The sequence below is a fragment of the Phacochoerus africanus genome, chromosome 8 (genome assembly GCF_016906955.1).
Source record: "Phacochoerus africanus isolate WHEZ1 chromosome 8, ROS_Pafr_v1, whole genome shotgun sequence".
In the NCBI taxonomy this organism is placed as follows: domain Eukaryota; kingdom Metazoa; phylum Chordata; class Mammalia; order Artiodactyla; family Suidae; genus Phacochoerus; species Phacochoerus africanus.
In genome coordinates, this window is record NC_062551.1 from 3,008,186 (window position 1) to 3,036,175 (window position 27,990).

A 27,990-nucleotide genomic window follows, 5' to 3' on the forward strand; every position below is an offset into this window, starting at 1 on the left:
AGCTCTTTTGCAGTTGCATTTAAATGTTAGGATTGTTTGTTCTAGTTCTGTGAAAAATGTAGGGGCAATTTGATAAGGACCGCATTCTATATGGAGATTGCTTTGGGTGGTGTGGCTGTTTGCACACTACTCTTTTCTTCCAATCCAAGAGCACGGCGTGTCTTTCCGCACCTTGGAATCATCTTCCGTTTCCTCTTCTGCTGTTTTGTGGTTCTCAGGATGTAGTCTCTCACCTCCTTGGTCAGGGTGGTTCCTAAGTATTTGGGGGGATGCTGTTTTTAAAAGCCATGGTTGGTTTACATGTCCTTCCTGCTCTTTCGCTATTAAGGAAATACAGCCGAGGTCTGTACATGCATTTTGTATCCTGCTACCTTGCTGAATTGGTTTATCAGTTCTCGCCATTTGTGTGTGGAGGCTTTAGGGTTTTCTGTGTGTAATATCCTGTCATCTGCACATAGTGACAATTACCTCTTCCCTCCCACTCCCTCTCTTATCTGTTGATGTAGTCTGATTGCTGTGGCTGAGACTTCAACACTATATTGAAGAGAAGTGGTGAGAGTGGGCATTCTTGTCTGCTTCCAGATTTTAGCAGAAAGGCTCCGCTTTTCCCTTTTGAGTATTATATGGACTCTGGGTTTGTTGTAGTTTTATTGTGTCGAGGTATATTCTCCCTATACCCACCTCTGTAAGGGTTTCTGTCATGAATGGATGCTGAATTTTATCCAATGTGTTCTTGCACCTACTGAGAGGATCATGTGGTTTTTGTCTTTTGCTGCTGTGGTACAATTTTTTTTTTTTTTTAGAAAAATGTTCCAGTGCTTTTTCATCACAAAAGCGACTTTTAAGACGCCCGTGGCAATGCATCGAGCTGCACCTTGAAAGGTCGGTGAGATGCCATGAACCAGGGAGCCAAGCCGATGTGTACAGGCCTCTGCCTGGCTCCTGCCTTGTGTCACAATTCAGGGAAACCATGTGGACACGTCTGGGGACAGCAGATGCTTGCTATTTGCTATGCTCGTCAGTAGTATGAGTTCATCCTGGGCTAAAAACTGGGACTTCGCCGTGGGTTTCCCGCCATGTTGAAGGGTAGCATTTGCTGTGGCCTGGGGTTATCTTTGTTTGGTTTTGCTTTTCATTTTATGTACATTTTACCACCAATCTTTTTTAATTTTCGTTTCTCAATTTTATTGAAATGTAGTTGATTTACAGGGTTGTGTTATTTCTGCCTGTAGCCCAGAGCTTCAGTTCTACGTCCGTATATTCTTTGATATTCTTTCCACGCGGTTTATCCAGGAGGCTGACAAGAGTTCCCTCTGCTGCACAGTGGGACCTCGCTGATCTAATTCCGACGGAGCCGTGTGTGTGTGTGTGTGTGTGCACGCTCATCCTAAACTCCTCATTTATCCCTGCCACCTCCCTTCCCCTTTGGTAACCAGCAGTTCGCTTTCTATGTCTGAGTCTGTTTTGCTTTGGTAAATTCAGTTCATTTGCGTCATTTTGTATTTTAAGCGATAGCCTATCCTCTCTGTCTCTCTGACCTACTTAATATGAGTCTCTGTCTGTAGAGCCATCCAGGTTGCTGGAAGTGGCAGTATTGCATTCTTTTCATGGCTGAGTAATATTCCACTGGCTGTATGCCCCTCTGTTGATGGACATCTGGCCTGTGTCCCTGTCTAGGCTGTCATGACTAGTGCTGAAGTGAACACAGGGGGTGACTGACTGTGTCTTCCCAAGTGACAGTTCTGTCTGGTGGATACATGCCCAGGAGTGGGACTGCGGGATCATTATTTGGAAACGCTTGGTTTTTTTGAGGCGCCTCCAGACTGTTTAGACGGCCACCAGCCCGTGAACAAGGAGGCCAAATCGAAGGCACAGGCAAAACGCTTGACCAATTCTCAGTTCCTTTGGGATCTGGTGGATTTCCATCTTGCCCATTTTATTAAAAAGATCAAGGCATTTTACAATAGGACAATTAATTTAACATACGGCAATTAAAACCAGTCAAAACTATTTAGAAATAAGAAGAGACAGACGTATCAGGATTACTTAATTACAGGAATGAAAAAATAAACCTAGCTCTACAGTTTCTGGCCACCAAGGCCCTACAGGAGGGTTTCACGGTCTGAAGATGGAAACACACCAGGGTCCCTGGTGACGTCAGGGCGCTGCTGGCCCCGAATTCCAATTCCACGGCGTGCGCTCTCACCGGTTGGAAGGCTGGTATCCGGGTCTTTTCAAATCTTATTCATATGCCTAAAAGTCAAAGGACAGTTCCCACGGAAGCAAGCACAGGAAATCCTTACTAGTCAAATGGAAAGCCGCATCTTTGGAAGTTCCGAGTGCCCCCAAGTGCTGGAGGCGTCGGAGGACTGAGCAGAACCAGGAAGAAATGCCGCGGTCCCACCGCACATGCCGCCCCGCTGTGCGCGTCCACGGCTTGCTCCAAGCAGGGAAGGGGCCCCGCTCTGCCTTCCTGCCAGTCCTCCGAGCGCCCTTACTGCAGGGAGAGCAGAGGGAAGCCTTCCGCCCCGTCCGCGGGCTCCACATCCGCAGTACCGGAATGCCAGGTGCGGCCGGGGTGGGGCTCCCGAGAGAGACACTTAAACTGTGATCTGCTGGTTTTCTCGGAAGAGCGGTCTCTGGTATGAAGCGCAGATATCGGGAAACATCCGGAAGACCTGGTCTGGCTGGGCCTCCTCGGGCACCTGCATCACGGAGCTGGCGCTGCAGCTCCTGCCGGCTTCTTCCACCAGCTGCCGGACGTAGAGCTGCTCCACCTAGAGGGACGCACACAAGGTCAGAGCCAGAGGGGGAGGGCGCCGGGGCGCTGGCTAGCACCCCGGTCCAGGGCTATCCAGGGCTACCCCTCTGAACCGCCGCATGAATGAACTCAGAATTTGCAGCTGCAAAGCAAGAGCACGCAGTAGGCCTGCAAGACTCCCACGCAGACTCTCCCAGTATTGTTCCCAGCTCCTAGCAAGGGTCCAGAATCTCACCATTAGAGTTTCAGTTCTTGAACTGGAGTAAAACCAGGCAGGCACAGCCCTAATCTGTCACCTAGACCTTAAGACAACTGAACAGGTGGACTCTGTTGGAAAAGGAAGGTCTGATTTTTGAAAACCAGACCAAACCGAAAAAAGGAGTGGAAACACAGGCCGTGAGAGTCCTGGAACATAAGATGGTTCAGAGGGGCAAAGACCCCTCTCTGCACGTGAAGGTTCTGCCCGGGCCTGCCCCTGCACACAGGCGGAGCCGCCAGTCCCCCCACCCGCTCCCCAGCCCGAGTCATAGACGGGGCTGCAGTGTGCAGGCGCCAAGCTCTGGCCGACCCTACCTGCACGAGGATGAGCTTGGAGCGCAGGGGCGTCATATCTGGGAACTCTTCTCCGAAGCACAGGACCACCCGGCTGTCGGGGAGCCGGCCCTGGCTGTTATAGAACTGCTGCAGCTCTGCAGGGACACAGGGAGGGGTGGCATTTGCACCTGCCGGCCTCACGACGCTCTCCTCCCGGGGGGGGGGGGCTCCCTGGGGCCCTGGCACCTGAGCTCTCCCACCCTCCCAAGGCCCCCGCCCCGGGGAGCCCCCAGAAGCGCTCCGGCCGCTGCTGTCCCAGAGAGGGGAGCAGAGCTTCGGGGCACAAGGCACCACCCCCTGGCTGGAGGGTGACCGGCCTCCCCCGTTCGGCCCCTGCAGGAGGATCTCGCGGGGCGGGACCCTAACCACACGCCCACCGCGTGCCATCTGTGTGCCATCTGTGTGTGGGCGGGTCTCCCTGCCTGGGGACCCAGCATGCAGACGCGGCGCTGTGGGCTCGAGGTGGGGCCTGAGACTCTGTGTCTCACTGGCTCCCAGGGCCTGGGACGGCCCCCACCACCGCTGCCAGGCGCCAAGTTCCTCCTGGGACCTCGGCCAGCTGTGCGAGGAAGGAGCCACCCTGCCCCGCACTCTACCCCCCCGGGGTCAGGCAGGGAGGCCCGGTGGTCCCACCAGCGTGCGTGTGGGGCAGGCTGCAGGGCCGGGGCCGCGGGAGGGGCACCGACCTCGGAAGAACTGGCTGGTGTCGAAGACCTTGACCACCTCGTCGCGCTCCAGCTTGTTGGGCCCGGCCCGGCCCGGCGCCACGTTGCCGCTGTAGAAGACGCGGCCCTGGCACAGCCGCTTGACCAGCACGCCCTGGCGGCTGCTGTGCAGGATGACACCGCGCTCCAGGTGCCCAAACAGCTTCCGCGTCACCTGCCTCTGCCGCTCGCTGGGGATGGCGTCGGCCGGCGGGAAGCGCACCAGCTCCAGGCCCTCGGGCCCGTACAGCTTGCCGCTGGGCAGGCCGGGCGGGCCCAGGGCCAGGCGGCAGCCCTCGGGGCAGCTGGTGGTGGTCTGGCCCACGAGCTTGCCCCCGTAGTAGAAGCTGATGACCATCTGGGAGAAGGCTGCGGGGAAGACGGGGGTCAGTCAGGTGCTGCCCCGGAGCGCCCGGCCTCGCGTGCTCCCGCACGGGGCCAGCCCGGGACCTCTGCGGCACTCTGGGCCGTGACGCGCCCCTTCCAGAAAGAGCGTTTTTATCAGCATGAATAGACTCCCTAAGGAAGCCCACGCTTCCAAACATGAACGGCGCCGGCCGTGCCCGCCCTGCTACCTAAGGCCTGCGTCTGCTGTGGACTGAAGGGCAAAGGACGCCGGCACCAGCTCATCTCTTAGGAAGGCAGCTGCGTCTCACGGCACGGCTGGGACACCGCTGCTCCTGACTGTACAGCGTCCAGTGTTTACTGTACACGTACAGAAAGGTACATGTGTGTACACACACACGCACACACACACAGGGTGTTACCTCCGCTGTTACAACGCGGCCTGCTGCCTCGCTCGTGCTGGAAAGCCATGCTGGGGCCGACGTCCAGCTTAGTGAGCACAAAGATGTCATCTTTCTCCTGACAGAGTCAGTCTCCTCTGGATTCCCCAGATTTCAAACCAAGACTCTCCCGAAAACCCTGCATCCAAACCTGTCCTTAAAAAACACTCCAGGGAGTTCCCATGGTGGCTCAGTGGTTAACAAATCCGACTAGGAACCATGAGGTTGCGGGTTCGGTCCCTGCCCCTGCTCAGTGGGTTGACGATCCGGCGTTGCCGTGAGCTGTGGTGTAGGTTGCAGACGCGGCTCGGATCCCGCGTTGCTGTGGCTCTGGCGTAGGCCGGTGGCTACAGCTCCGATTTGACCCCTAGCCTGGGAACCTCCATATGCCGCAGGAGCAGCCCAAGAAATAGCAACAACAACAAAGACAAAAAAAAAAAACAACAACACTCCAGTTGAGGCAGTGTTTACCCGAATGTGCCACACGTAAGAGGGTCAGGGGGCGGGGGGTGAAATCTAAGACGTGAGACAGAGACCGGATGCTGTGGATCATCCAGGTATGAAAGTGGCTTTGAAGCCGGGGCACCTCTGAGCTTGGGCTGGGGGTACCAAGGACAGCAGCAAAGCCCATGACACTCCCAGGGGGACTTGCACGTTCACACTTCCAGAACTACACGTGCTGTCCCTCAGCCTGGTGAGTTCGGCACCTCCCGAGGGTCCCAGACCCGTCGGGGCCACCGATGGAGCCATGCGAGCCATAGCTGCCCCACTCCCTGCGCCCCCTGGAGCCGCGCAGCACCCCCACCTGCACGCGCCCCTGCCTCCTGGGCCCGTGCTGTCCCTGCCTCCCTCCTGCACCCATGCTCCGGGCCCCACCCTCTCTCGGGCAGAGTTCAGCAGCCTTCTAGAACCACCGGGGCTTCAGGGGCTCTAGCCCGACTCGTTACACTTGACTGAAGAACTGAGGCCCCGGCGGCCACCCAGCCCCGTCTGGTGGCACCCGCTCGCCACCCTCCCCATGGGCCACGTCTGAAGCATCCACAGCGCCTGGAACTCCACACACTCCACCCCTTCTCTCAGCAACTGGGAACTCGTCCCAAATGACGGAAATGCCCCAGACTGACCCGGTCCCCACCGAGGCCTGGTCTCACCCTGCACCCCTCGGCCATGTGATCGGGCTGGTTGCACGGGCGGCCAAGGCAGGGGTCCCAGAGACAGCGGGCAGGGCTGTGCCAGTGACCCAGGGGGCCCAGCAGAGAAGTGGCCCAGGTCAGTGCTCCTGCACGTCTGAGACCGCACTGCAGCCCCATCCTGCTCCCCTTTCAGTCCCGCATCCACCAGGATGGCCCCGCTGGGCTACACAGCAAAGACGCCGGGAGCACAGACCCTGGAGGCTGGCCACCTGACACGTGACCCCAGCTGGGCGACCTGGGCCGGTGGCTTCGCCACCCTGGGCCTCGGCTCCCGGTCAGCGACGTGGAGACGGCAGGGCCCTGGGTGGCTTGAAGCCACCTGAGCCCGCGTTTGCGTGTGGCACCTGTAGGCGCCATATAAACAGCTGTCAGATGGGCTGGGATGACAGGACAGAGAGGGGTGAGGCGCGGGCGAGACCCCTGAAGCCACGTGCCTGGTCTCATAACCACACCTGATGCCTGGACCTACAAGCACCTCTCGCCACACAGAGACCCTGGGAGGTGGAGGCTGTGAATAAGGACACCTCCCTGCAGGGAAAGAAACCGCCCTGAGACACCCCTGCCAGGTGGGGCCTGCACGCGCCCCTCTCGCTGCAGCCTGGCTCTGCGTCTGCATGGAGCCGGAGCCGCACTAAGCCACGCAGCGAGTGCTTGACCTGGAGGACACGGTCAAGGGCACAGCCCGGCAGCTGGTGTGCAGCCCACCTGTCACCCCACCTTCCATGGGGGAGGGCTTCTCAGAAACACCCAGACCTCTGGCTTCTCTAGAGAAGATGGGCCCGTGAGTCTGCGAGTCCCCGGGAGGGCGCCCCTCTGCCTCACCCGCCACTGCTCCACGTCCCTGCGGGTTGAGAACCAGGGACTCCTGACACCACCACGGTTACACAGTGGGTGTGCGGACTGAGCCGAGGTGCCCAAGTTCCCGGCTTCTGCGAGAAGGTTTTGGACCTTTTTTGGATGAAGCAGTGGCCAGGAGGTGCCTGGCGCACTGGGTGCTGAGACAGCTCGGGGACTTCCTCCTCCTGGGGCCATCTCCTCACCCGGAGGCGGCGGCCTTGTGCCCAGCTCTTCTCCCGCCCCCAGAGGGCAGGGTCAGCAGAGTCCCCCGGCCACTAACCAGGTCACAGGCCCGACCCCATGACCCGGGGCCGTGCAGAGCCGGCTGCCCAGCGTAGGCCTCGAGAACAAGCTTGCGCCGAGGCCTGGGTCTGAGCCTGCCCCCCGCCCCCGCCCCCACCCCGCTTCCCAGCAGAGTGACCTTGGGCGAGCCGTGTAACCACTAAGCCAGCTTCCTCCCTTGCGAGGCCAGGTCCCCGCGTCCCCAGCGGGCAGGGCTGCCAGGCAGTGGGAGAGCTCTGAAAACAGCGGGGAGGGGGGGTTCTCTCTGGGGGAGACCTGCCTCCACCACCCCAAATACACCAGCCCCATGAGGGCCTTGGCGAGACGCTGCTCCCTGAGCTGCGCTTCCTTCTCTGCGCCTGGAGGCGCTAGACCCTGGGCCCTGACGTCCTGCGGTCCCTCTTCTCACAAAACATGGCAGCTGTTGGGAAGACACTGCCTTCATCCACCCAGAAGATGCCACCACGGAGCCTCCGGGGCCACAGTCCCAGTCCCCGGCATAACTAGGCAACAACGCGGCCAGCTCTGTGGCCCCAGGTCTCCGAGGCTGTGCCGTGGGCCCGTCATGGCACCTACTTAGAGCAGGCGGTGAACGGGGAGGGGCCATCAGAGGCTCAGCGCAGATCCCGGCCCCCAGCTAGTGTTGAGCAAGATCAGCCCCCGTGGTCACCGCCACCGCGAGCAAGACCACCCCCACCATCGGTGTCGGCGTCGCCGTGCGCCGGGCTGTGAGAGCTCAGGGAAACGGGGGGCAGTGGCTCCGACCCATCTCGTCCCTCCCCGAAGCTGCAGTGATGCCACGGACGACCCCACGCGGCTCTGACCAGGCGGCTGTCCCCCCCAACGCCGCTTCGCCGATGAGGAGCCCGAGGGTCCTCGGGGTTCAGGGACTCCCCCTGCGGTCACCCCGGAGGGCAGAGCGAGGCCTTGGGCGTTTCTCCCCCGGCTCTTGCGTGGTGACGCCTACAGGGAGCTCTCTGGGTCTAGCTGTTGGTCTGACCCAAGAAGAGACGCACGAAGGCCGGCCACCTGCCTGCTCCAAACCACACGGCCCAAGAGCAATGGGCTCATCCACAGCCCTCGTACCCACACGGGCCCCTCACGCGTGTCTTGGAAGGGAGCCCCCACCCTGCCCCGCCCCACGCACCCGTACCTGAGTGGTGAGCATCGTAGGCCGGGTACCCGGGCACCAGTGGCAGGCCTGTGGGAAGAGGAAAGGCAGCTTCAGCCGCCAGAGCAGCGGTGCGGGAACCAGCCCAGGGTTCCTCCCGCAGCCCCGCGAGCTTCCACCACAGCCCTGCCAGTACAGCCACCGTGTTTCATAAACCAGACTCAGCCCCCAGCGCCAAGGGCAGGAGACGTCCTCTGAGCTGGGGGACTTCTGACCACGTGTCCGCGTGACACTGTGGGGCCAAGGGCTTGCTCCCAAAATGCCTCTGGAGGGCACCCCACTCAGGCCCTGTCTTGAGGGGAGTCCGGGGCCCGGCAAGTGTTCCTGGATGGGCCGTGGTGGCCCCAGGAGTCAAGGCGACACTGTTTCCCTGCAGCCTGACCGGCTCAGAGGCTGCTGGGCCAGCTGTCACCTCCCGGTCTCCCACAGGGGTCAGCGGGGAAGGGGGCGACAGAGGAAGCCGAGGGGCCGAAGCCCAAGGTGGGCACAGTGTTTCAAGGAGCAGGAGGGGGCCCATGAGAAGCTAATGAAAGCGCAAAGGCCTCATTCCGTCCTCACGACCCCTGGGGGCAGGTCCCACTGTCTCCATTTCACAGTTAAGTAAACTGAGGCTCCACGTGGGATGCACAGCCAGGGTTCCGAGCTCGCCCCATCTCGGATGCCCTGGGCTATCCTTGGCTGTCAGGGGTTCTTGATGTCCTAAAAGACTGACCGAACAGACCTGGGACACACACAGGCCACAAGGGCCTCTTGCCTCTGCTCCTGGAAGTGGGCCCCGCCCTTCCGCCGGCTTCCCAGGAGCCCAGTGGGGGTGGGGGGGGGCGGGCACGACCTTCTCCGGAAAGGACACTGTGCCTTCCAGGGGCAGGAGCGAGCAAGCAGGACAGAGGCAGGGCCAGGCCCTGCCCTCGGGCCCAGCTCCCTCCCATAAAGAAGGGGTCGCGGCAGCCCCCCACCCCGTCCTCACCTGCGCTGGGCTGCGGCAGCCCCCAGTCGGGGAGGAGCTGACTCCGGCAGGCCTCCGGCGGGGAGGGGCTCCTCTTGACCACGCCCATGTAGTCATCCACGGAGGGCTGTGGGGGGGGGGTGAGAGGGGCAGCCGTCACCGGGCTTCCAGAGGCCCGATGGGGTTGGCAAAGCCCTCACTGAAGCCGCACGGTCACCCCGTGGCAGGGGACGCAGCCACGTCTCCCTCCGCATCTTGAGAGATGCAGGCAATGCCGCCACCAGGCTGAGCGCTCAGACCGCGGGCCCAGAGCCCCTCCTGAAGGTCCTGGCCCGTGACACGGAACGGCCCTGTCACAGAGCCCCACGGCCGGGCCACCCGGACGCCCCGGCAGCGTGAGCAAATTCTGGGAGCGGGTGACGTGGACAAAGTGCCCCGCTCCACACCCACATCGGGAGGCTCCACCTCACACCCGCCCCTTCAAGAAGCCTGGTCAGCCCGCTTAGATGTCTGGAGGCCTGCGTGCCCCATGAGCCCGCAGTGCCAGTCCAGCTGTCGCGCTCTCTGAGCTGAGTTGGCGGAAACGCCTTGCATGGACGACAGGACCTCGGGGCAAAGAATCTGGGAATTCACTGGCTCTGCTGCCGGAGCCTCGGGGGCTCACAGCAGCCTCAAGCAGGAGGGCCGGGCAGCCTGGAGGAGGGGACGTTTGCTGTCCGTGTCCTCTGACTCCAGGCTGCCCCAGAGGCTGCCGCTGCCGCCACGAGGGCACTGAGCGTTTCCCAGCACCCACGTCACCTTCTGCAAACACTGTGTGGAGTCACTTCAGCTAAACAGCGTCGGCCTCTTGCAGCATCCATAGCCAGACAGCTGAAGTTCGTATGCAAAAACCCATGTCTTTGGCCTAAGGAGACCCCGTTAGGTGTTACTCCGACCCTGTGAACTGCGAGTCTAACTACAAGTCTAATGAGCTCGGCTGTGGGGCTTTCCAACCCGTCAGGGACTAAAGCTGCACCTCACACGACAGCGACAGCGGCCCGCCAGCCCCGGTACGCGAGTCCGAGTCGGAAGGACAGCCCCGAGCAGCAAGTTCGCTTTTTTTTTCATTGCAGCCTAAAAAGGCAAGGGGAGGGAGTTCCCATTGTGGCTCAGAGGGTGAAGAACCCAAAGTAGCATCCCTGAAGATGCAGGTTCGATCCCTGGCCTTGCTCAGTCGGTTAAGAGTCTGGCGTCGCTGTGGCTGGGGTGTGGGCCGGCAGCTGCAGCTCCGATTCGATCCCTGGCCTGGGACCCTCCCTGTGCCGCGGGTGTGCCCCTGAAAAGCAAAAGCAAAAGGCTCGGGATCGTAGCACGCTGTTCAAAACGTTTAAATAGGAGCAGGTTAGACCTTCGGGGAACTCCGCTAACAGAGCAGGCAGGTCCGCCCCAGCCCTCGGGGTGACGGCGGGCACTGGGGCACAGGGGGCTGCCCAGCAGGCGGAGGCTGTCTCGAGGGGCCTCACAGCCCATCCCTGTGGGGTGGAGGCTGGGCAAGCCGAGCCCCGGCTGCCCGGGCAGGGCGTTGAGAAGGGTGCCACTCTCCCAGGGACCCGCCTGGCTCCCTCCCTCACCTCCTTGATGAGCTCCTCGATCTCCGAGCGCCCGCACTCCATCTCTGTGGCTTCGCTCAGGCAGCCAGGGGCCACCACGCCCAGTTTGCCTGCGGAAAATGGGAGAAGGGCATGACCATGACAAAGGGCACCGAGGCATCCCGGTCGTCACGGAGGCTGGAGACGGCGGCTTTTAAAGGCTCAGCCGAAGGAAAAAGATGTCGACAACGCGTCTTCACTGGTTGGGAAAGGCCTACACTTTGTTTTCCCAGCCTGCTCGGTCCTCTGATGAGCAGCGCCGAGAGAGAAGTGGCCGCTGCTGCGTCCAGCACTCCGGGGACAGAGGTGGGACGTGGCCGCTTCCTTGTGTCGGCTGAGATCTGAGGTGCACTATCAGATGAACTTCACACCCCGCCGAGCTGCGAGTTACAAACTGGGGCATTTGAAGACACACACAGATTTCCTGGCAAAAATATGTTTGCAGGTTGGAGTCTTTTTTTAAAGCACATGGGCAGGAAACCTCTTTTCAGCCTTTCCAAATATACACGTGTGCAACTGTGCATGCACGCAGCTCGCCACAGAGACACGCGGATGCCCAGCTTGGAAGCTGCTGGCAGCAGAACCACCTAAAGGCACAAAAGTGTGCCCACAACAAGCCTTCCAGACCAGGCTAGTCTCTCCCCTGCTCCAGCCTCTTCTGGGCCAGAAGGGCCTTATCTGTTGATCTGTGGGAGCCTTACTCTGACCCACAGACACTTGTCTGCTGGATTCATCAGGCCAGTGATCTGGAGCTGACGCACCCTTTATCCAGACTGTACTGGGAAGAGACCTCGCTCAGAGGCTGCTGATGGGGGAAGTAGGGGCAGGTGGGCACCCCCAGGGTAGCCGGGAAACCGCTGAAGTTCAGAGAAGAGCGCCCACCTGACTATGCAAATGCAGGGCCTGGCTGCCCTGAGAAGCACTGCTTCTGTAACGCCCACCCCTGCAGGTGACACTGCAGCCCTCCGCGCTATAAACAAGCCGGGTCACCTGCCCGTCCAAGGCTGGCTGATCCGGCGGGCGGGGGACTAAGAGAAACTCCCCTCCTCCTCCAAGCCACAGTTCACTTTATGGTGATGCACCCCCATCCCGAACCAGCAGTCAAGTGAGATGGAAACGGGGCATCCCAGAGCACCCTGTAGGAGGTGCCCCCAAGGGGCCTCTGATTCTCCAGGGAGAAGGTTGTTTGCCTTACTGCTGACGACAGATCAGGCTTCAGGGAGGTGTTAATTCACCGACAGTTGGGCCACACGTGATTGACAGACTAGATCACCCCAACCACGGCTGTGTTGCTGGCGGGACACTGACAGGCGGGCCTCGGCCTCTGCCTTTTGCTGACCAGGGGCCCCAGCGCTGCCTCTCTGTTAAGCACTCTTTGTCATCAGGCTGGTGCCCTTGTTAAGGAGTTTAAAAACTGTCTAGCCCAGGCTCACCAGATTTTGTCAGGGTCACGATTTTAACTTTAAAAATTCTACTGTCAACATGGTTAAGCTCCTTCGGAAACGCAGAATCTCTGCTCGGCTTGAGGCAGTTTTTGAGCGGTCTCTATCTTTCCAGAATTACCAGACGAAGGAAGCTTCCAAGGAGCAAGGATGCTGTGTCAGTGCTCCGACTGCTACATTAACAGCAGAGAAAATCCGGGTGCCAAAAGGACGTTTTAAACCAGGTTTTCTCTCCCGGGCTGACTCTGATCTGTAGCAGCTGCAGAGCCAGCACTTTGAGAAGACAGAGGCCAGACCTGAGCGCAGCACATCCTGATTGATTAGTGCTGTCTGGCCAGGGCACGGGCAGCAGGACCAGGAGACGGGAGGCCGCTTTTTAAGACTTTCATCTCTTCTCCATGCCTTTCCTGGGATTTTCCAGCAGGGGGAGACTTCAGGAATGACCACCTCCTGGGGTTCCCGACCGTGATCAGAACCTAGAGCCTAGAAGCCTGTCCCCCGCTCCAGCGATGACGCCAGGGGTGCAGCAGCATCACCCACCCAGTCGGGATCTCGGCCCTCGACCCCATCAGCCAGGCTTCCCTGCCCGCCTCCTCTTCTCCCAGGCTGCTCTGGGAGCTGCTGGAAACCAGGAGCCCCCCGTCCTGCTGCAGAGGAGCCTTGCTCCTGGCGAGGCCTCACCACACGCTCACCTGACAGGGAGCAGCAGAGCCAGCTGCCAGCCCCTCTCCCTCAGCGGGGCTGCTGCTCCGTCGGCAGGTGGTGGGTGAGGTCCGGGGAAGGCGGTCCGGACCTCTGCCCCCCCAAAGGAGAGAGCCAAGTGTTTAGATGGCTCAGCCTCGTGGCTGGCAGCCGGGACCCCAGACCCAGGCTCTCTGGTGGGGGTGCATGCCAGGCAGCCTCCATCAGGCTGAGGGCCCATAAAGAAGAGAGAGTTAGGGAGTTCCCACTGGGACACGGGGTTAAGGACCCAGCGTTGCTGCAGCTGTGGTGTAGGCCACAGCTCCAGCCCAGATACAGTCCCTGGCCCAGGAACTTCCGTCTGCCGTGAATGCAGCCAGAAAAGAAAAGAAGAGAAGAAAGAAAAAAGTAGTTACATTTTTGCTCTTCCTCGGGGACAATGCGGTAAACTTTATATGGTTCAGAGATGTCCAGCTGGGACCGGTCTGTCACTTCCTCAAAATCCGGGCTCTTGTTCAAAGCACAGCGTAGCCTCGTCTTCCACGTGGCTGGTTCGGCCTTGTCCCCTTCCTTAAACTTCCCCTTAAAGACGGCCCAGGCCTGAAGGAAGAAAAAGCAAACACATGAAATACACAGCCGGCCCCTGGGCCACGGACACCAAGGGCCAGGGTCAGAGCTGCTCCCCCTTGTCCCCTGAAAGTCGTCTGTGGCCAATGACTCTGGCCCGGGAATTTCAGGGCTGAGAGACCCTGGTCAGACCACCTTCTTGGACAGAGGGGACAAGACCCAGGCGGAAGAGGGCCTCCCCGCCCCAGGAAGGGACTCGAGCCCAGACCCAAGGCCACACACACGCGTCTTGGATGTGCCTCTTGCAAATCCCCCCCGGACCAGCGAGCCAGGAGAAGCCTGAGGTCAAGCACCGCAAAGAGGAAGTCGCACACAGTTTCACTAGAATGTTCAAAACGAACCATTTGTTGCTTTTTCAAGCCAACCTCTAGCTAAAATTTAGCATAAAAAGGGAACATTTGCAAAAAGCCTGAATGGGGTCATGGGCGACCCTGCCACTTTGAACAGAAATTTTGTTTTGCATTTTGGCATTTGCTCTAACCCTCCCCACCCCCACCCCACCCTGGGTATGCTTAAAATGCATGCAAGTGTATTCCCTCTGGTTTTTCCCAGCTGTTTTCTGACCTCTCCAAACTTTAGACTCGGAACTAGGATCAGAACTTCAACGCTGGAAACTTGAAGTCAAAATGTAAAACGAGGCAGGAGTTTTAAAAAAAGAAAAAATCAGACCTGTGACCAGGCAGTTTTTATGTTTCAAGGCTGGAATACAGACACGCACCAACTAGGAGGCCACTGCTGTCAGGTGTGAACGACCGCTGCTGTTGGGCAACTCCGGACAGGTCTTCCGGCCTCAAATAAGAGAGCTCTGGCTCAGCCCCCCTCGGAAAGGGCAGTTCTGAGAGCCACCTCCCCCACGGTGGCCGAGTCTGGGATTGAACACCAGCTGTTCTGACTTCCAGCCCAAGGAATGCCCACGGCCGGCAGCAGGCCCCCGTGCCCAGCCTCACGCACACACCCGCTGGGCCGGCTCGCTCCAAGTGCAGAGCCCTGGGCCTCGGCCCCCCACGCCTCCCTGGGTGGGGGCGGCGAGGTCTGGAGAGGGCATCTGCAGCCAGCTCCAATGCCAGCTCCCAGTGCCCCCTCTTCGCCGCCGCCCTGAGCTCAGAGGCTGCCTCTCCGGCCGAGGAAGGGAAACCCAACGGTCCCGTCTGAGCGTGAGTGGAACAGCACGCCAACCCGCCGGCGTCTGAGCATGTTTGTGAGTAAATGGTCTGCAGTCCTTTTGGTCATTTTTCTTCATGTATCAACCGCATCACAGAGCACACGCACGCACGGACAAGGGAACTCTGCACACAGTCAACAGGGATTTCAGGTTTGCGTTAAAATGTGAAATCTGAGGTTCTCTACCCGGCACTGCCCTCGCCGGGATCGGGTCCCTGTGGGGGCACCGTCCTGTGCAGGGTGGGACATGCACCTACAAGATACCAGCAGCATCCCACTCCCTGGCGTGACAACCCCCAACATCCCCAGACCTGCCAGGCGCCCCCCAGGGGAGTAAGGTCACCACCCCACACTTGGGAGCCGCTGGGCGGGTTAACCCACATTCCAGATGGAAGTGGGAGAGCGTGGACTTGGGGCACACGAGGACCAGCTGGTGTCCACCCAGAGCTGCACAGCCCAGGGGGTACCGCCGTGGTCCCTGCTCTAGTCAAAGCTCACACCCCGTAAAGAAAGCAGGACACCCACAAAGCAGGGCCGGGCCTGTGGGCAGGGCGTGCGCCAGGCTGCTGACCTCAGGCCCCCCACGGCCAGCCTGCCCGGAGCCCTCCCAGGCCCCCAACTGTCCACTCAGCTGTGTGCCCTCTCCAGGCTCCGCAAGAGCAAACGCTGGACAGGACAGAGTGATGCAGGCCGGCTGGGAACCCGGTGGCACCTGTGCCCCCGCCCGCCCGCGGCTCTGTGCCCGTCCGTGGCTGGCATGAAACCCAGGCCCACCCTGCCCTTCCCCGCTTCTCATCGGGAGCTTTACAAATCGGTTTTTCCCTCGAAGGCCTACGGAATTTGAACAGGCTGTTGCTGGGTTCTAATTGGTTCGGTCTGTCATAAAGTTAACAAACCAACCCTCGCCTAACCAGATCCCCCTGAGCTTTAGGAAACGGAGGCAGAATACCTCCCGACTAAATACGAGCTGGTCTCAGGGCCTCATCGGTGTACTCGGGGGACCCCAAGAGGCTCCCGCAGACAACGAAGGACTCCCCGGTATAAGCGGCTTCTTAGGATCCATCGCTAAGGCAGAGGAGCAGGCTCGTATTTTTTCCTTAACGCAGACATTTGTGAAAGGTTTTCTTGGAACACTGGAAACAAAAGGTTCTCTACTGAACCAGAAAATCCCCAAGACGGCCCAGGGCCTGGCGGCTGCTTCTTCCGACAGCAGAGCTGCGCCGGGGAGCCGCCGGAGACGGCGCCTCGCAGCTGGAAGGGGGCACAGCCGCCGTGGACGTCCCACCCGCCCGGCTCTGGGTGGGCGCCCAGCCTGCCTCCCGCCCCCATTCCTGCCGAGATTGTAGACTCACTTCTGATTGCCACACTGAGCGACTGCGTAATCAACGGAAACACTGGGAATCTTGCACATTTTCTCAACGCTGTTGAAACGGCCATGAAGACCATTGCATAAGATGCATAAATCTGGGGCTCTATGTCCTTGCTCCCAGAGCGAAGCGGAGCAGGCTGAAGGGAGGCCGGCGGGCCTTGCGCGGGGCTGTGCAGCTCCTATCTGGCCCCCTCTGCTCGCCTCCTGAACAGGCTCTGCCGCTGGTCCGCCTGCAGCTGTGCCCTGAGCACCCCGTGCCTCTGCCGCCCCTGTGCATCCTGGCGGTGGTCAGGCCCTGGCAGGGTTCTCAGTGGGGAGGGAAGAGGGTGCCCGCTGGGGGGCATCTGACATTGTCACACTGCAGCAAGGGATGCAACTGGGTGGAGCCATCATCCTCCTGGCTGCACAGGACGGCCTCACACAGGAGTGACCCGGCCCAGGTGCCCAGGTGCTGAGGACTGAAGCCAAGTCGGACCTACTGGTGCTCTGCTCAGAGGCCAGGGTGTAATCTGTCAGCTAGGGTTTTCTGTTGGGGACACTCATCCCTGGCTAAGAGTTGGCTGCTACACTGGGGTCGTGCGGGCCTTGGTCCCCCTCACTCATGACGTCTGGGGTCTGGTTCTGGCCCCCCAGACTCAGCCTCCCCTCCCTGACTCTGGCCCCCAAATGCCCACAGAACAAGCACACACAGCAGCAGGTGGAGCACGTCTCGTGTGTCAGTTTGCAAACGTGGAGGCCCGGGTGCACCTTGGCCTTGGGCTCCGCATCTCCCACAGGGTGGGGCCTGCACCTCTGGAGCCTTAGAGAAGCTCAGAGGGCACTCTGATGACCCACAGGAAAGTGTGATAACCCACAGGGGAGTCTGCTGACTTAGCTGGACAGCAGAGCTGGGAGCTCTTGGACAAGTCACCTCTCTGGCCTCTACAGGACAAGGACAGGAACAGCACCTAGGGCATGGGACTGTGGGAGAGGAAGCCGTAAACCTCGTGGGGCCGGGCCTGGCACAGTGCAAAGTCACAGCCGGCACTGGCCGTCACAGTGCGTGTGGCGGAACTAGAGAGCGTGTCTCCCCACGCTTGGGGTGCTTGCCGTCCTCAAGGGAAGTGAGACTATTTTGAGACACCTGCCGCAGGTCCAGGATATCCACGTGACCTGAACCCGGAAGCAGTGTCAGATGCTCTCTCATCTGAGCCGACCCCTCGCTACCAAGCAGGAGGAGGAACTCGAGAGGATGAAAAATGAAGCCCTTCCCAGAATTCTAAATGGAATTGAGGCGGCAGCCAGGGGAGGAGGCCTCTGTCTCGGGCCCTCAAAGACGTTTCTTCCTTTCCGTGTCTGCTACGCCTCGTGTAAGAGGCCCGGCAGCGCAGGGGAAGGAAGCGCCCTTGGCTTTTTCCTTGTGGGAAGAAGGCCAACAAAACAGAACTGACCTCTGTGGTGACTAAATCACAGACAGATGTGACATCACCTTAGTCTGGTTTGGGTGGCACCTGTGCCCCTCGACCGACTTCAAAGAAACGAGTCCTTTGCAGGCAGGTGAGGGAGGCATCAGCCGGGAGCCCCCGGCTGCGCGGGGGCGGGGGCCGGGTCTCTACCTTGAAGATGGAGGCGTCCACCTCCTGGTTGTAGTCCTGCTTGCCCGCGTGTTTCCAAGGGATCCGGAACATGCTCTTCTGGTCGTTCTCCCAGATCAGCCCCGGGTACATGGCGCTGTCGATCTGCTCTATCAGCCACTGCCGCAGCCGCCGGCCGCCGTTCCGGTCGCACATCCTCGGGAAGGAGAAAACATCCTGTGAGTGTCGTGACACACGCAGTCTCACGACTCACAGCGCCCCACGTACGCCAGAGCCAAGGACCGCTCCCAGGACAGAGGTGCTGCTTCAGGGGGGAAACGCCGAAGGTCCAGGAACTCCCGGCCACCTGCCGTGAGAAGACAATGCCTGCTTCCAGGACCTCCAACCCCAAATGGAAACCGAAAGCTCCCTGGGAAGTCTGCAGCTGTGTGGCAGCCAGCTGCGTGGTCCCCTGCTGCGGGGCAGGGGGTGGGGGGGGGATGCTCTCGCCAGCTCTCACCCTGTGCTGTTTCAGACAAACAGCCGCGTGTGAGCGCGTGGGTCGTCATCCGTTTTTACACCAGCTGGGGAAGCGCTTGTACCTCTCCAGGTCCCGCCAGTGAGCAGGCCATCCCTCTGGAGCCAAATCCATCACGAACGCCCCGCTGGACCAGCGTGCGCAAGCATGGCCTGAGAGGCTCCGGGAAGCAGGAGACCCTCGAGGCTCTCCCTTCTTGACGGCGCCCTCACAGCTGGTCTGGGACTGGGCCAGAGATGGGGCGGCACCCCGGCCTCTCGCGGCTGGTGGCCTGGATCGCGGGCGGACAGGCCGGGGGAGCCATCCGCACGGGGCCTCGCTTGAGGCATACACGGCACCTAAGGCGGTGCCTGGACCTTGGGTGCGCCTCCCTTAGAAACACGTGCTGCTGCCCTTCTCCCAGCCGTCTTCCTCGGGGACTCAGGACCCGCTGGGGGACGGGGGACACGGGGAGGGAACCAACCGCAGCGACAGCGCAGACAGAGCCCGCGCTTCCAGAAGCCGCCAGGCATCCTAGGGGAGGACATCCCTGCCGGAGCCGGCGGCCTTCCCAACAGCCCCGAGCAGGAAGGGCAGCCCTGCCTGTCGACTCCCAGCCTGTTTACGAGAACAGGGTGGAAATCCCCTCGGCAGTTGGACAGACGCCCACCCAAAAAAAGAGCACTTCAGTTCTTCCGATTAAAACGGGACCTCTTCGGGCAGACACGTTGGAAACAATCGGCAGTGACAAGACGCCATGTCCCCAAGGAGGACATGGTCCCATCCAGAGCCAGCCTGGTCCATAAAGCAAGAAGCCTGTGGTGTGCACACTCCAGCCGCCCTGCGGACGGCCACGCAGTGGGCAAAGGGGTCTAGGTCCGGGGCGGGGGGGCAGGAGGTGCGGGCCCCTGAGTGCCAACCATGACTTTTTCATCCAATGCCCCCAGCTGCCCATTGGCAGATTTAAAAGGACTCAAATCTGTGAGATGGGAGTCGGACTCAACTTGGAAACTGTGGCCTCCAGCAAAGGCTCTTCTCTAGCCCCTGGGAGAGTCACCTGACGGCTCTGTGAGGGCCTCCTCGTCTGCAAAGCGGATGGGTCTCAGAGCCCCCGAATTCTAAAGCGGTCCCTCGTGGGCATAAACACGAGGGACAGACTGGGGAGGAGCACCAGTGAGACAGAGGAAACGGCATCACCACGCACCCCTAGAGAGTCACCCAGTGGAGCGGACAGTCCTACAGAGCCTAGGGAGTGAGCCGCGCGAGCCCGCAGCACAGAAGGCTGGCGTCGGCCCGGAGCCGTCAAGTGCGATGTCCCTGCTGGGCCCCTGAGCACAGCACTCACAGCCCAGAGTCTGTGCTCCAGGAGCCTTCTGAAAGGAAGAGCGAATTTTGTTTGCAGGGGATTTTTCTAGAAAGCCGGTCAACACCTTCCCATCAAGATTTCCGATGGGTCATAACCCCCAAATGGTGAAGGACAATTATCTTGGTGATTTATAAGAAAAAGAAAAAGGAAAGTAAGAGAGGGCACTCAGAGAGAGAGGAAGAGTGAGTCACAGAACACGAAAATACTCCAGAAATCATCTAACCCAGCCCCCTTTGCCCAAGAGGGAGAACTGAGGCCCAGAGAGGCCCCCCGACCCCCAGCAGCGCCTCACTGTGCGGAAAAAGCCGGAGGGAGGCCGTCTAGCACGTGGACAGCTCACCTCAACTGCCACTGACGGCCCCGCCACGAGTCTGAGCACCAAAAGCCTGAGAGCCTCCTGCAGTGTGATCCATCAACCAACGTCCTGAACGCTCGCAAATTAATTTCACCAAATGCCGAGCCAAGAAAAATTTATAAGGCCGGTCACATGTTTATAACTTCCTCTTCCTTGATTTTTAGGTAATAATTCTCTTTATAGGTCAGCTCCTATCTGGAGCTAATCTGCATCCCTATAAACGGACCAGGGGTCAGGCTCCGCAGGCAGGAGGTGATAAGAGACTGCCCCGGGCCCACCCAACCCAATTCCAGGAAGGGCCTGAGAGTGGCTACAGGTGCGGGACTGGCCTTCGCCCACGCTTCTCAGAGCACCTGGGCGTTTGCCCTGGACTTGGTCAGACCAAAGGCAGAAAAGCCATTTCTCCCTCTGGCCCCAATCTTGCTGAAACGCCTAAACCTCTCCCAGTTCTCTTCAGGGCCGAAGCTGCCTTAATCCAAAGGACACACTGAGAACTGTCATTTAAGGGCTGGCACCTAACTTAGGTCCCCCCTTTAAAGAGTGTGTTACTTCCCCCCCATGTCTGGGGATCGTTTCAAAACTCTGGAAAACTCAGTCTCCATTCGTAAAGCACTCACGGCTCTGGTGGGAGGGGAGCGCACCTCACCCTGGAGAATTCTGCCCTTTGCCTTGGCTGGGCCCACCTTTCACCAAGAGGCTCTTTTGGCTGTGACCCGGCCCACGGGACTGTCTTGCCAGGGACAGCTGAGCTACGATGGTAGCAGAGGACCTCCAACCCCACTCAGAAATCTTTACTGTCATCAACCTGAATAAAAAACGCGTCCGCCTCGCTGATACACAGTCTAACCCCGGGAGCGGCTGGTCACGGCGCGGTTCCACCGTTTTGACTCCAGCCCTGCTCCATGAGCAGGATTTGAGCGGAAAAGGAGCAAGTCTTATAACAAGGGGGTCATTATTTCCCTTCATAGTATGGACCATTCTAAAGTTTCCCTTGCAAACTAGATTTTTAAGAAAGATGGGATTACTTTAAAGTATCAGCCAGTCTCTGGGAGCAGCCACAGAATGACCTACGGCGTGGACGCTGGGTTCGGATTCAGAAGGAGGAGGAGGGGAAAAAACAGGCCGGCGGCGGCGAACCCCCCGGGCGGAGACCGCACAAACGCGGCACACCTGCGCCGCCGGCCCGGCTCCACACCTGAGTCCCCGGCAGGGGCAACTACGCCCGCCGCCGCCCGCGACCCCCGCCCGCCGCCGACCTGGGCCGCTGTCTGCGTCCCGGGCTCCAGCCCCCAGCCCGCCGTCTACCTCCGCCGCCGCCCGCCGTCCGCGCCCAAGGCTCGAGCCCCCAGCCCGCCGCCTACCTGAGCCGCCGCCTGCCGTCCGGTCCCGGCCCGCGTTCCCACACTCACCGCCGCGCTCCGGCGTTTCAGCGGCGGCCACGGGCGCCCGCGCGAATTTAAGGCCGGGGGCGGGGCGGGCGCGCGGAGCGACGGCCTCCCTGGCCAATGGGCGTGGGAGGGCCGCCGGGGCCACCCAATGGGGGTGGTGCGCCGGGCCCGCCTTCTTCGAAGCGCTCCGCTTTCCGAGAAATCACTTTGCGCGGAGGCGTCGGCGGCCGGCCGGTCCGGGCGTCTTCCGGGGTCTGCTCTGAGGGTCCACGGGAGTGCCCTCAGGAATTCCCAAGGGCCTCGGGGGCGTCCGCCGGCCCAGGTCAAGGTCAGGGCGCGTGGTGGGTGCCAGATGGCGGGGGCCGGAGGTGGAGGTCAGATAGCGCAGGTCAAAGTGGGGGCGCAGAGGTCCTCGATGCTGCAGATGGCTACAGGACCCCGCAGAGTCCCCCGGGGCTCCCACCCAGGCCTGGGCGGACCGTCGTCTAGCTAGTGTGCCGAAGTCCCTGGTGCTGTGTGGGAGGCATCCCCCCGTCCCGACGAAGCCCTTAGCAACGTGGCCAGGCAGTAGCAACTGTGCACCTGAAATGTGGTTTCGGAAAGAACCCGCCACTTACAAATCTGGCCCTCGGTGACCAGTCACCTGCAATTGGCCAGGAGTGTGGAAAACAACAACAACAAAAAAGCCAGCTGAAGACGTGTCTGAAACCACTGCCCTCTGAAGTTGAGAAATAAAAGCAGCAGTGTTTAGCTGTTAATGCTAGAATGTCCAGTTAGGGAAATTTTCGTCATAAATTCTTTTCCCCAGAAAACATGACTTGTGTTGAGGAAAGTTCCCCTTATGTCTGCATTCAGCATCCATGTTACCTGACACTTCATGGAAAGAGAGGAGTGGAGTCCAGGGGCAAAGCTAAGGACAGAAATGAGAAAGGAAGTCCAGGAAACAGCAGGAATGGGACATGTTTTCCCCTGTTCTCTTCCGGGGGATCCTCAGACTAGAGAAAAGGGAGAGTCTTCATTGCCTTTTATGCCTAATATACACAAGCCGCAGTGTTTACCCGGCCAGTTCAATCCTTGGGCTTCTTCTCAAGGACCTAGGAAAAGATCAGGGGCTGAAAAAGAAATGCTGTGAACCTCAAAATGCAAAAAAAAAAAAAATGCACTGCAAATTTGAAGTAAACATGTATTCAACAAAGATCAGGTCAACTTGATAAGTATGATATAATTATTGATCAACACATCATTATATCTGAAAACCACATGTAAATTAGCAGTCATTTGCTAAGAATTTCCTATTACCACCATGGCCAGGAAGTCACAGCAGTCATAAATAAATTCCCCATCTCCGAATAATTCCAAATGAAAACTCTCTTTACGCTTAAATTCTTTGAGTATTTAGATAATGGGGGCGTATTTTAATATGTTTGTTACGATGTGGGATGAGCATCCGGAACTCAGAGTGCCGAAGGCCTTCGAAGGTCTTGTAACAGCCTGTGTGCTTGTTTATGCGCCTATCTTTTCACAGATGTGCCCCTTACGCCTACACAGATTTACTTACCTACACTCGCCGTCCACGGCACACGGATGTATGCGCAGATCTCCACTCGACACTCCCCTTGAGCCAAAAGACAGGAGCAGCAGTATAGAGAAGTCAGCGGTGGAAGGGCCCCAGCATATACTGTTGGCAGTAGGTGTCACTATATACATGGCACGAATCGTTCACGATACCCTGGCTGGCATTAAAGCTGCTCCTGCAACCCCGTATTTTCCCTGTGGTGACGCCTCGCTGCCTAGGATCGATTTCCAGACCTAGCAGCTTAGCCCCACTCTTGTGCCATGAGCACTTGTTGAGCACCTCTTAGGCGCTAGAGGTGGTGCCGAGGACAGGAGAGCCAGCGAACAGAGGACCCAGTCTCAGGCCTGGGTTAATTCTGTGCTGCCCTTGCTCCCAGTTCTGGGGCGTGGGGGTTAACAGGCAAAACCTGCGACCCTCATTCCAAACACGACCACAGCTGAATTCACCTGCCATCAGTCACCTGTGTTTACCTGCCATCAGTCACCTGTGTTTAACTAGGATGCGTTGCGTTTTCTCGTGCTTCTCTGAGACTGGGGGCTCATGACTGAGGACACAGGAGCCACTCACAGCAGCTTTTAGAGGGGGGTGGGAGAACCCGGGCACGGTGGGATGCGAGTCCGGCCAGGAGAAGCCTCTCTTCCAGCTGGGGGCCTCGGGGGCCGACACGCCTCACGGGAACACCTGCTCCGCCCAGCCCATGAGGTTGCCAAAGTGTAGGAGTGGAAGCTCTTTTCCCTCTCCTAGGCTCTAAGCTTCCCGATTTCCTCTGCTCTCCGCGGGGCCTGCCGGCTCCTGCTCTGCTGGCAGCCACGCGCGTCTCAGCATGCCCCCAGTTTTCCCCTCTGCCCAAGGTTGACTGCAGTGCCCTCCAAGGACAGCTCTGGGCAGAGGGCAGGGAAATTTAGGAAATTTTTCCTGACTGCATGTTTCCACGAGACTAATAGATGACAAGGGGAATGGAAGTGACCCCCTCCGATACGACTCTAAATCGAATTTTCTCCTTGAGACCACATCCACCCCGTGACACTGCTGGATGGCAACACCGAATCAGGGAAATGCGAGGTCACTGCAAGCAATGGGGCGAGGGCTGAAACTGCGAAGGAGCAAACCAAAGAAAACCAGAGAGATAGGCTCACGAAACAGGAAGTAATGAGAGGTCTATCAGTCAGCAGATGGGTGATCTGGCTGATAAGAAAGGCTTTGAAGAATATCAGCACCCTGGGGTCACGGCAGCCAGTAGGCAGAGATCCAGAGCAGATGAAATAGGACATTTGCCACGAAATAAGCCAAGAGGCAGGGAAACATTAGAGCTGAGGCTGGGGGTGGCGGGTAGGCAAAGACAGAGCCTCCCTGAAACAGGACAGAAAAAGTACTAATCAGGAGTTCCCGTCGTGGCACAACGGTTCATGAATCCGACTAGGAACCATGAGGTTGCGGGTTCAATCCCCGGCCTCACTCAGTGGGTTAAGGATCTGGTGATGCCATGAGCTGTGGTGTAGGTCGCAGATACGGCTCGGATCCCGTGTGGCTGTGGCTCTGGCATAGGCTGGCAGCAACAGCTCTGATTAGACCCCCAGCCTGGGAACCTCCGTGTGCCGCAGATGCGGCCCTAAAAGGACAAAAGACAGAAAAAAAGAAAAGTACTAATCAGAAAAGAAAAGCTAGAGATTGGGCTTCATTCAGTGCAAGAACTTGTATCCATTACAAGACAGCATTCAGAGGCAGCAACAAGCCAGGACTGGGAGCAGACACTCACCAGGTAACCAAGCAGGACCCTGGGGGCCCTTCCAGAACAGACCCCCCACCCATGCCCTCTGCCTGCCTTCTGTCTGCACTTAATCAGGAGTTCCTGTCGTGGTGCAGCGGAAACGAATCTGACAAGGAACCGTGAGGTTGCAGATTCGATCCCTGGCCTCGATCGGTGGGTTGAGGATCCGGTGTTGCCGTGAGCTGTGGTGTAGGTGGTAGACGTGGCTCGGATCTGGTGTTGTTGTGGCTGTGGTGTAGGCCAGCAGCTGTAGCTCGGATTCGACCCCTAAGAACCTCCATATGCCGCAGGTGCAGCCCTAAAAAGACAAAAACAAAAGTAATAAAAAAATTTTTTTAAACAAATTTAATCAGAGAAGTGAGAGGATGCAGAAAGAAAGGAAAATGGTCAAGCAAGACCAAGTAACGCTTTAGCCACTCAACAAAGTCAAGAATCTTTAGTTCCTCCTCAAGGACTTGAATGTTCTCCGCCTTGTCTTTCTTGCTGTTTTGCAGAAGCTGAAGCCCCACCAGGTGGAAGAAGTTAACTGCGTGCTGCCCACCAGCACAGAGACCCCGGACCGGTGGGACCCAGAAGGTGGATGATGCTGACGCCCAGTGACCTCACCACCAGCCACTCAGAAGAGTGTCCGCGAGCTGATCACGCCCTGCTCCTTGAAAACCGTGACTCCTGGCTCCCCCTCCAGGGTGGGACACAGTTTTGAGGGCACTCGCCCGCTGTGGCCCCCTTGCCTGACAAAGCAATAAAGCTCTTCTCCGCTTCACCCAAAACTCTGTCTCCGTGTTTCTGTTCTGTGCTGACGAACAGAGGCCGAGTCTCCACAACAAAGAACACATACTTCCAAGAAGGGGCTTAGACCCGGACATAGAAAGAAATACTGGGAATCAATTAGAAAAGACTCCATCCTAAATTCTCAGGCAGAGGCAGTTTATTGCATGGATCTCTGGAGATACTTTAAGTGAGAAAACGCAGCAGGAACCACGGCTACTCCAGACAGGCACTTGGCTCCGAGGGGAGTTGTTGCCGTATTTGATTATCCGCTTGGTTGTTACGAAAGAGGTCTCACTGGTGGTTGCTGATGTGATAGTATATTAGCCATGCTGCTGGCTCCAGTGCTTTTTTCTTTCCTTTTCTGGCCACACCGGCAGCATACAGAAGTTTCCGGGCCAGGGATGGAATCCCAGCCACAGCTGCGGCAACACCAGATCCTTAACACCGGTGCCGGGCCGGGGCTCGAACGGGTGGCTCTGCAGGGACCCAAGCCGCCTCAGTTGGATACTTAACCCCCTGTGCCAGAGTGGAAACTCCTCCAGGGCTTTTTTATGACCCAAGATTTCATACCCTTGCCGCCTGGGCAAGGGCTGAGCCTTTTAAAAGAAACAGGACCTAACTGCACAAAGCCGATCCGTTTTGAGAGGCCGTCGATATCCTTGAAGGGTTTTCTGTGGGTTCGAAACAAATGGTGCATTGGAATTGTCCCTCTTCCAAGAGTATTAAGTCTGCTGAACTTGTGAAGCCATGTCCGGGCTCTGGTTTTATATACTTGTGTCTATCAATAAATATTGTGATACTTGAATTAAAAAAGAAAATAGAAAGATGGACCCATCACTGCACTAATCAAATAGCCAAAAAGCACATAAAAAGATGGTCAAAATTATTAGTCAGGAAAGTACAGACGGAAAGCCATAAGACATCATTCCATACCCACCAGAACGGCTAACATGCAAAAGATTAGAGCTTTTGTCCACTGCTGGTACAACCACTTTGGAAAACGTAGATGAAATCCGTGCCTATCCTAAGCCTGGAGATCTAGCCCTGAAAATATCCCCAAGAGAAACGCGGGCGTGAGGACCCTGACAAGACACGTGCAGGGACCTTCATTGCGACTCGGTTCCAATAACTCCAAATGTTGGACTGGAAACAGCCCAAACGGCGATGAGCTGGGCACCAGGTACACCGACAGTGGTACATGCGTGCGATGAAACGTCAGGTGACAACGAGAAAGGACAAAGCATCGCTGCCCTCGAGGCAAGGATGCAGCTCCCAGACGGTACCCCCAGTGGAAGGAGCCGAGGCAAAGAGAGTGTATGAAGCTCAAGAAGAGACAGAACTAAGGGGACAGGGGGCAGAGAGGGGTGAACGGGAAGGGACCAGGATGACACCCCGGGGAGACTTCCCGGGCCTGGAACGTTCCACGTCTAGAAATGGGGGGCTGCACACATATGGAAAACACGTCCCGCTGTACCCCGAAAGTTCATACAAACATCGCTGCAGTAGCAACTGACAGAGGTGTCGACTCTGATTCCTGCTAAAGCTTCGCTGGGAGCCGAGACCGGTTCCGTGTCTGGGCAGCCCCGGGCCCGGGGGGCAGGAACGTATGTGACTCGCCCACGAAAACCATTTAGTGCCCGAAAGTTGGCAGTTGCTCCTGGCGGGTAAGGCAAAGATGTATTCATGAGTTTACCCGACAGAGAACAAACGGCTACCGGTTACAAGGCAAGTAAGCATGTAGGGGTGTGTGTGTGTGCATCTGTGTGTCTGTGTGTCTCTGCATGTGTGTGTACACACGCCCAGGCAAATATATATACGTGCAAAAAAGGTCATTTTTTTCATCTAAGAGGCTCCCTTCCAGGAAGCGAGCGTTCCTGAAGATGGTGAATTGGAGCTGACAGGAGGGCCGTGGGAAGAGAAATATTCAGAAACTGGGAAGACTTGTCTGCCCTGAAGGTGTGACCTTTAACCCCTCTGCTCCAGTGCAGTTTCCCTCTGAGCCGAATCAATTGCTCTGTTTGTTCAAGGTGGGTCAGGAAGCTCATTTAGAGCTGCTAATATGGCCCCCAATCTATGTCTTTCCTCCGGGAGGATGAAAGATCTGGGGCAAGTCGGTTTGTTTATATCCTAAAATCCATTCCTTTTAAAGACGTTTTCATTCATTTATTGGATGATTATAAAATTCCTGCCGAGGGCCATGTTATCTACTTCATAACCAAACTCCACGGGTGTGGCGACCCGAGCACATAAAACAGCAACATAAAGAAAAAGAAAAACAGCATCAAAAACCTATGATGGGGAGTTCCCGTCGTGGCGCAGTGGTTAACAAATCCAACTAGGAACCGTGAGGTTGTGGGTTCGATCCCTGGCCTCGGTCAGTGGGTTAAGGGTCCGGTGTTGCTGTGAGCTGTGGCGTAGGTCACAGACGAGGCTCGGATCTGGCGTTGCTGTGGCTGCGGTGGAGGCTGGCAGCTGCAGTTACAATTAGACCCCTAGCCTGGGAACCTCCATATGC

The 27,990-nt window shown here is 58.3% G+C and overlaps 1 protein-coding gene and 1 long non-coding RNA gene across 5 annotated transcripts in view; one reads left to right on the forward strand and one right to left on the reverse strand.

Moving 5' to 3' along the window:
• The window catches only part of LOC125132560 (uncharacterized), a 45,358-nt gene extending 19,884 nt beyond the window's left edge, over window positions 1–25,474 (forward strand). Inside the window, exons 4-5 of the long non-coding RNA XR_007136276.1 lie at window positions 22,886–23,047; window positions 25,199–25,474. This is a non-coding gene — a long non-coding RNA (uncharacterized LOC125132560). The remainder of the gene's footprint in view (window positions 1–22,885; window positions 23,048–25,198) is intronic.
• IRF8 (interferon regulatory factor 8) lies at window positions 1,896–21,414 on the reverse strand. 4 transcript variants are annotated; one of them, XM_047789964.1, is made up of 9 exons: window positions 21,334–21,414; window positions 17,777–17,951; window positions 13,441–13,624; window positions 10,884–10,972; window positions 9,295–9,400; window positions 8,310–8,357; window positions 4,042–4,428; window positions 3,335–3,450; window positions 1,896–2,777 (listed from the first exon to the last, which is right to left on the reverse strand). In XM_047789964.1, the coding sequence occupies exons 2-9, from the start codon at window positions 17,948–17,950 to the stop codon at window positions 2,601–2,603; spliced, it is 1,281 nt and encodes a 426-aa protein (XP_047645920.1). In that variant the 5' UTR covers window position 17,951; window positions 21,334–21,414; the 3' UTR covers window positions 1,896–2,600. The 4 variants fall into 4 exon arrangements, with proteins under 4 accessions (XP_047645920.1, XP_047645923.1, XP_047645922.1 ...); XM_047789967.1 differs by lacking the exon at window positions 21,334–21,414 and adding an exon at window positions 19,958–21,197; XM_047789966.1 differs by lacking the exon at window positions 21,334–21,414 and having other exon boundaries at window positions 17,777–21,197.
• Window positions 25,475–27,990: the final 2,516 nt, after the last annotated feature.

Bases quoted from the DNA above. Each gene is read 5' to 3' on its own strand.
- IRF8 (XM_047789964.1), bottom strand. From the start codon at position 17,950: ATGTGCGACCGGAACGGCGGCCGGCGGCTGCGGCAGTGGCTGATAGAG. The intron at 13,625-17,776 runs GTAGAGACCCGG...TTCTTCCTTCAG, and splicing joins TGGACGCCTCCATCTTCAAG to GCCTGGGCCGTCTTTAAGGG. The intron at 8,358-9,294 runs GTGAGGACGGGG...CTCTTCCCACAG, and splicing joins GCTGCCGCAGCCCAGCGCAG to GCCTGCCACTGGTGCCCGGG.